The sequence below is a fragment of the Cryptomeria japonica genome, chromosome 1, assembly GCF_030272615.1.
Source record: "Cryptomeria japonica chromosome 1, Sugi_1.0, whole genome shotgun sequence".
In the NCBI taxonomy this organism is placed as follows: Eukaryota; Viridiplantae; Streptophyta; class Pinopsida; order Cupressales; family Cupressaceae; genus Cryptomeria; species Cryptomeria japonica.
This window is the reverse complement of record NC_081405.1, coordinates 683,220,480-683,228,204: the sequence shown is the minus strand read 5'-3', so window position 1 is coordinate 683,228,204 and position 7,725 is coordinate 683,220,480. Positions and strand designations below refer to the sequence as shown.

The 7,725-nt window shown below is 34.7% G+C and overlaps 1 protein-coding gene across 3 annotated transcripts; it reads right to left on the bottom strand.

Annotated features, from left to right (window-relative positions):
* Positions 1-2,416: 2,416 nt before the first annotated feature.
* LOC131044852 (protein DETOXIFICATION 27) lies at positions 2,417-5,222 on the bottom strand. 3 transcript variants are annotated; one of them, XM_057978318.2, is made up of 8 exons: positions 4,763-5,222; positions 4,078-4,619; positions 3,878-3,964; positions 3,708-3,764; positions 3,367-3,605; positions 3,158-3,276; positions 2,743-2,829; positions 2,417-2,648 (listed from the first exon to the last, which is right to left on the bottom strand). In XM_057978318.2, the coding sequence occupies exons 1-8, from the start codon at positions 5,021-5,023 to the stop codon at positions 2,580-2,582; spliced, it is 1,461 nt and encodes a 486-aa protein (XP_057834301.1). In that variant the 5' UTR covers positions 5,024-5,222; the 3' UTR covers positions 2,417-2,579. The 3 variants fall into 3 exon arrangements, with proteins under 3 accessions (XP_057834301.1, XP_057834302.1, XP_057834303.1); XM_057978319.2 differs by lacking the exon at positions 3,878-3,964; XM_057978320.2 differs by lacking the exons at positions 3,708-3,764; positions 3,878-3,964.
* Positions 5,223-7,725: the final 2,503 nt, after the last annotated feature.

Here is a 7,725-nt window from a genome sequence, read left to right as displayed (position 1 = left end):
GTTTTCTATAACAAGTGAAGGTGAAACTATAAGTTGTTAAAAAAAATAGACTTATTCCTTCTTGGATTTAAGCTTTCACCTTCAGCAAGTGTCTTCTCAACAGTGGGCTACTTTTTTGGAGCCATTCTAATGAACTACGCTAGGTTTTTAACAACTTCAACTCTACTTAATTCCCAAATACTAAAGAATTTAGCTAAAAACAAAGCAGGAAGTAGAATTAACTTAATAGTTTTTGGGTGCTTTGAAACCCTACTTTGCTGGTGCAGAACGATCTTCCTTTCTTAGCGACTCCTTGCACTAAAATTGTTGAAAGCAAAATGGGAAAATGCTCTTCAAAAACTAAAATTTATGGTATGTCTTCATGCATCCTTTAGTCGCCATTAATTCAGTTCCTTTGAGTATTTAAAGGTGGTAGATACATTGATTTTAAAACTCCATTGTTGATCCTCAATCGAACAGTTGCTCTTCATTTACATCGTGTCTCGTGGGCCCGCATGAAAACTGTGCCGTGTATTTCCTTCCAACAGGACAGTGGGGGAAATTTTCCTTTACCTATTTTATCCTCACTAGCCCAGGTAGTCCATCCTCTAGCTAAAGTTAAGACTCGCAGGGTTGCAAGAGCCTTTTACCATTTACTTTGCTTCCCTCTATGTCGAGGTCTGTTTTATCTGTGGTCAACCTATGCAGGGTAGTAGGGTATGACCTCAATAAAAACCTGCCTTCTTGTGATGTATAAACCTATGATGCTTCCCCACGTGGGGTGGTAGGGATTACTAGCCCTTGACCACTAGATGTTTTGTCTCTTCGATCTTGCTAGCCTGCAACTTATTTTTAACGACTATCTCTTAGGAATAGGGTGGTAGGGAAACACTGCCTTAATTTTTCACCTTATCCCACGAGCCCACAACTTTCCTTCTTCTAACATTATACACCTTGCGAGGTAGTGGGGTATGACCCCACCAGCCCACAACCCATAATCTAACTAGAGTCAAATAATGCAAGGAAACTTAATTGAACAATTGTGCACATTAGTATTTGTCGTGACTTAATAAAGAGTCATGGAGTCATTTCAGCTAGGACTTAGGAAAAATTAGAATAACTTCAAACAAAAGGCCCTTCCAGGGCTATTATGACTAGTGAATTTCGTAAATCCTAACACGAAGGGGCTAGTGAATAAATGATGTGATAGGCTCGAAGTCATAACTAAAAGTTTGATTAACCGATTCAACAAGCCAGTGCATGATTATAACTAAAGGGGAAATAGACCAAGAATGGGGTGTAATTTTTTCACTTAGGTTATAAAAAAATTATTCAACCCTAGCACAGGCAAAAAGGAGGAAATCAGAACAAACACTTAGCCAAATCTTGCCAAATTTTAAATATTCCTAGCAAGATGGAAACACCAACACTATGACTTGTTAATTTCAATCGAAATGATATAACAATATTTCCTTCGATATTCAATGGTTAACATGTGTCTAGGGCTCCAACTTTAAACCAAGCCAAGTTAAATAGCAGCTCCAATTAATTTAGAACCCATCAATTAATATTAGTACCTTCCGCCAAATCTAGAGCTTTTCTTGAAACCCAATCAACTCTTTATCAAAACATAAGATAGAAATATAAAGGGGTATAAAAAATGTTAAAGAAAAATTTGATACATACAATATCTGGTGAAAATAGGGGGATTTTTAATTTGGGTTGTGTATTGGGAGGGTGTGATGAGAAAGGAGGGTGTGATGAGAAAGGAGTTTAGGGCAATATTTTTTGAAAATAGGGGATTCTTTAGTATGTCATGAACGCACGTGATATAACCTAGATTCACTAAGTGAAGCCCCCATGCAATTGATTGTGAACATTAGATTTCTATACAGAAAGCGTAAAAAGGAATTCAATCCATTACACTAAATTTGGAAGGAGCAAATTGGGAGAGGACATATACAAGTCCATCTTAGTCAAAGCAAAAACTATATTTTTCTAATGATTATTCACTCCCTTATTTTAAATTGGGTGTTTATTTAGACATTGATGCTAATGTTAATACTGCCATTACATAGAACCAAAGATATAACCATGAAGAAATTGATGCAGAAATTTAGGTATCATTTCCATGTACTTTACATTCTTTTTAGTATCATCAACTTACGTCATGAATTATATTTTATGACATATTAGAGAATATTGTATAGCTTTTTGACTTAGATTTTTTATCCGAACTATTGAGGGCTTGACATGAAAAGAATATTCTTGCATAGCAAGCTCCCAAAGATATGCATCAACACACTATTTTTTAGACATGTATTTTGGTGATGAAGGCAAATAGATCCTAGGTATCAAAAAGTGTAGAGATCACTTATATGATTATTATTATTTGTAGTGATGAAATAAGTTCATTTTAACAAATATATAGAATTAGTTCAAAAAAATGTAAATTCAATCAATTAAATGTCATTTTTTAGATTCTTGTGTACAAACTCGAACAAAGTACTGCATTACCATGATTAAAACTAAGTCCTTATTCCTTCTTCAACTGAGAAAAAAAAAAATTATCTTCATGTGGGCACTGCTGTTCCAGTTTTCTATGGCTGTTCCTCCCTTCGACGGTGTGAAGACGACCACGTTTTGACACGGCTGGTGGCAATTATTGCCTGTTCACACCACACGAAACCTTAGTTAACTGAGCAACAAAAATAAATGCTATTCCTCTCACAAATTATTATGCGACTGAAAAGATTACATTACCTCTCGTTTCCAATCACTTCGGAATACAATAAACATAATTGCAGCCGTCTGAACTGCAGTCCCACACAGCATTCCCGTCCAGATACCCTGACACAATTCATAAATAGCCTAAGCTAAATGCAACAGACAACGGATTTCACATTTCATACTGTTAATTTGCAGTTTGTGGATTTTATCTCATGGTGAATATTTTTTTATCAACGTTTTCAAAATGTTAATGGAAACATATTTACGTCATCAAATTCAAAAATTTAAGGATAATGTTATCGACGGTCTACAATCCAAGTACTGTAACTACTGTTGATGGAAAAATATTTGGGTGATCAAATTCAAAAAATTTAAAGATAATGTTATGGACGCTCTACAATTCAGAAATTAGTCTTCATTTCGAATCATAATCTCCAAACTAACTCACCATTACATCCAAATGAAACAAATAACCAAGAATAGCTCCCAGTGGCACTCCAATTACGAAATACGATATTACATTCACATAAGCAATGATATATTGTTTTCCTGTTCCAATCGCCACACCTAAAAACACAGAGGATTTACTGGCTCATGAGTTAAACAAAACAAAACAAAAAGTGACTTAGAGGCAAGAAAATACAGAGGATTGTGTACCTGAGAGAACTGGCTGCACACTGTTGAGAAGAATGGTGAATGCTAATAAGAGTGCCAGTTTTGAAACTGCTTGCTGGATGGTGGCACTTTGTGTGAATAAAGAAGCAAAACTATTGCGGAAGATAATGAGGAGGACGAAAATTACAATTCCAATCACAAGAGAAGTTGTTGCTGAGACAACTGCAGAAAATTTGGCTGCTTTGCCGTTTCCAGCTCCAAGCTCATTTGACACCCTCACACTGCATTATATATTCATAAACAAACTAATTTTATATTTTTCAGAAAGAGCAACAAATGAGGTGCCCACTAAGAATGATAGATCTTTGATTGTCTGCACCCACCTGGTTCCAACAAGAAAGGCTATGGGTATCATAAACTCCCATCCATTAATAGTCATACTGAAAAAAGAAATAATATTATTTTCTTAGCAGTGCTTGAAATAGTGATGTTTTTCTGGATAGAGGTATGCTCCATCGTCCTAAACCATTGAAACCATTTGCTAATTTCATACCAAATAGAAAGTGAGTCATCTGCTACTTCAAGGTTTTGAAGCTTGAATGTGAGTAGTAATATCAATCTCATATACCATATCTCAACACTGTTCAAGCAAGACAAGGCACTAGTGAAAATTGGGTAGCATTGGGAAGTAAAAGGCTCAGAACCCACTAATCAGAAATGTGGGAATTTTTAGTGTTAAAAGAGTCCAGTTACCTTAACATGATTCCCGAACTCACTGACAATTTAAGGTAGGACCAAAGTTGTGAGAACGCATCCAAAGAAAATCCTTTCCAGGTAAGGGGACAGCCACCACAGATAATATAGAAAAACAGGGTAACTGAGGGCCAACACCATGCAAAATTCATTGATGCAACTGCACCTGCAAGACCCCAACCAAGCTTCACAGTAAATACCCAACTCATCAAAACATGGAGTATTAGAGCCACGCTTGCTGTGTAGGCAATGACCATGTTTTTTAATTGGGCCTGGAGATACCAGGTAGTTGTCCACCAAAGAACCAGAGAGAAATGCATGGGGATGCACCAGATGGCCACTTTGCCTGTTAATTCAGCTATATCATCTGCTTGCCCCAACAACTTGAGAATAGGGGAAGCAAATATATAAACAGGCAGAACTATCACTGCAAAGCTGGTAACAACAATCCATGAGCGTTGCAGATATATTCCTAACATTGTATATTGTTGAGCACCAAAAGCTTGTCCACAAAGAGTTTGGAGGGCACTTCCCAGTCCCAACTACACAAGCAGATGGTCAGATAAGAGGTGTACTGAATATTCAAACTTGAAATCAAACAATCAGTGAGGATCTCATCCCAAAAGAAACATTGGGATTTGATATACTGTAGAATAGTAGATTACTTGTACTGAAGAGGACTTACCAATAGACCAAAATTGAAGCCCCAGATGACATTGATGATCATGGAAATGGCAGCAAGCTCTAAATCACCAATTTGTCCTACAAACGCTTGAGTGATGACAGGCACCCCATACATTGCCACTCGATTCATTATAGCAGGACCTGTGATTCTCCATAACTTCTTTGATTCCAACCCAAATGTCCGAACGAAGTAAACACATCTTGATGTGCTACATTCATTGGTGTGCTCAACAAGGGGGATCTGCAGGGACGCCGCATCCATTCTCCAATCAATCTAGTGGAAGAATGGGAGCATTGTTAAGATATGTATTGCACGGAAAAATGGAAACTGATTGATTTTGGATGTTAAGAAAGTAAGAATGGTAGATTGTTTTGTTTTGGAATGGTAGGCTTGAACCAGATATTTAAAACTTGGTTCTCTGTAGCATTCTTTAATACGTTTCCTTTGATTTACTTATTTGTCCCTTACTTTTAGAAGGAACGGTTATTAAAAATGCTTTAGAAGTTAGCTGTATAAGACTAGGAATTGATTGATTCTTAGTTTGTTGTGGAACTGAGAATGGTAGATTCTTAGTTTATTTGTTTTTCAGAATGGTAGGTAGGAGATACACGTTTATAATGATTTTATTAATTTGCCATTTACTTTTGAAATGAGTGATTATTTAAAACATTTAAAAAGGTTTATTTAAAGTGTTTTTTTAGGTATTAAATTATATTTTAATTTATGTTTATATATAATTTATGAATATTAAGAGGCAAATTACTAATTTTAAGAGGTATTCAATAATAGCAATAAGAAGTGGAGTGTAATAGTTTGAGTGTATTAAGAAAACTCATACTAATTTTAAATTTGTTAGTCATTTACACATTGAAAGTTTAGTATTTAATAATAAATATAATGGTTTCAACATAGCTCTCAATTGATATCTCTTTTATAGGATTTCTAACAATCTATCTAAAATCTTTTTCTTTTCTTTTTTTGATATAATCTTAGAAATTTAATGGTTTTGATTTAATTGTGTGATAAGTAACATTATTGCATAATTAAACAAAAAACATTAATTTCTAAAATTATATTATATAAAATTGATGTCTTTAATTGATAGCCTTAAATTTTGATTGTATTTTGTGCAACAAAATTTCTTAAAGACAAACAAAACCATCAAATTTAGGCCCTATCTATCTTTCGTCCATAACTTTTACATCATAACTTTTGTATAGATCAAAATCATTTATGTTTATTTTAAATCTCCCAATTTTTTTATTATGGATTATTCAGCAAGACCCTTATACTTAGGTTAAATTAGATCCACATCATCAAATATGATGCCACATCAACATGTTTTTTGCTTAAGTGTCCAAAAACACACCTAAAAAGGTAAACCAATAATTGTGTATGAAGCCATGTTTTATTGGTGTGTCAATGTAAAATCACATGATTTATTACTTTTTAAATCTAATAATATATTTCATCCAATAATGAGTACTTATGATCAACACCAATAACTTTAAAGTCACACCTACTGAAACCATCTTACCAAAAATATTATGCATTTAATCAACAAATACTATTACAATTATTGGAGCATACTTAATCATAAGTTCTCTATCTTACTAAATGAAAATAAAATCCATTAGGGGAGAGGGGCTAGTAGTTGTGTGGGCTAACTTTGAAAGCATGTAGTAATTACATGAAATATCGTAGGACCTTCATCTTTTAGAAATGTGAAATAGAGTCTTATCTATCTACAACTAAGCTTTTGATAGTTCTGATACTAAATATGATTAGTATAGATGCCAAGCTAACAATATGAGAGGGGGGGTGAATCATTCAAACTTAATCTTCAATAAAAACAACAGATTCAACCTCGGTAACCTTACCAGAAAAACAGTAATGCATGCAGACCCATAAATAGATAAGATCACAAACATATAACACCAGATTTAACGTGGAAACCCAAATAGGGAAAAACCACTGTGGGATTTCGGACCCACTAAGAAATATACTCTTCTAGAGTATGCTCGGTTAAAAGCAAATCCTGTTAAAGATTACAAACACATTGCTAGAGGTGACCCAGTTAAGGGATTTCCCTCAGATCTGTTAGGATCTTCACCTTGTTAGAAGTGACCTTGTTAAAGGATTTCAAACACTCAATAAGAATGTCACCTTGCTGGAGGATTTTACAAATAAGATTGTTAAGTCTACTCGGTTAACAGATTTTCTGTTACTTCTCAAAATAACAGTAATAAAAATATGTCTGCAACTTCACATCTAAAAATGTTGAAGCATATTCTTGTTTGCTCAATACAATCAATTCATAGAACTTATCTTGTCCCTCTGCTGGGCTCTATACTCTGTTATCAAAACAGGTCTTCAAGCTTATGTGCTCGGTAATCACTATGTAGCATCCCTGTGCATACACTTGCCCGCATACATTGTTTATCAATAGTTTCCTATTTATAAAAAATCTTCTAACCGCTTAATCTCCTTGATCACATTTCCCATGATCAATCATAGCCATCAGATCTTCAATCTTGTCCAAGTTCAATGTATCCTTCGATCTGAAAACGTTTTACTCCACCTTGGAACTTGCATTTTCACCTTGGAACTTGTGTTAGGGTATTGTGGTTCAATCTGAGCTGTAGATCTTCCTGTCGATCTTTCTTTACCATAGATTCTTTAACAATCTTCATACACAGCTTACCAATCATTTAATCCACTCCAGCTCATCAGCTTCCTTCATTAAATATCACATGTAAACATTTAATGCATTTTGTTATAGCTCGGTTATAACTCAGTAAATACTAAACTTCACTCGGTAGACATTCTGCCTTCATTAACCGATAGCGATAACCTTAGGGTTTACCGACTAGGTTCCTTAGGGTTTACCGACTAGGTTCTTTGCTCGGTAACATAGTATAGTATTAACCTTTCAAACAATAGCATATGTAGGATATCAAAAC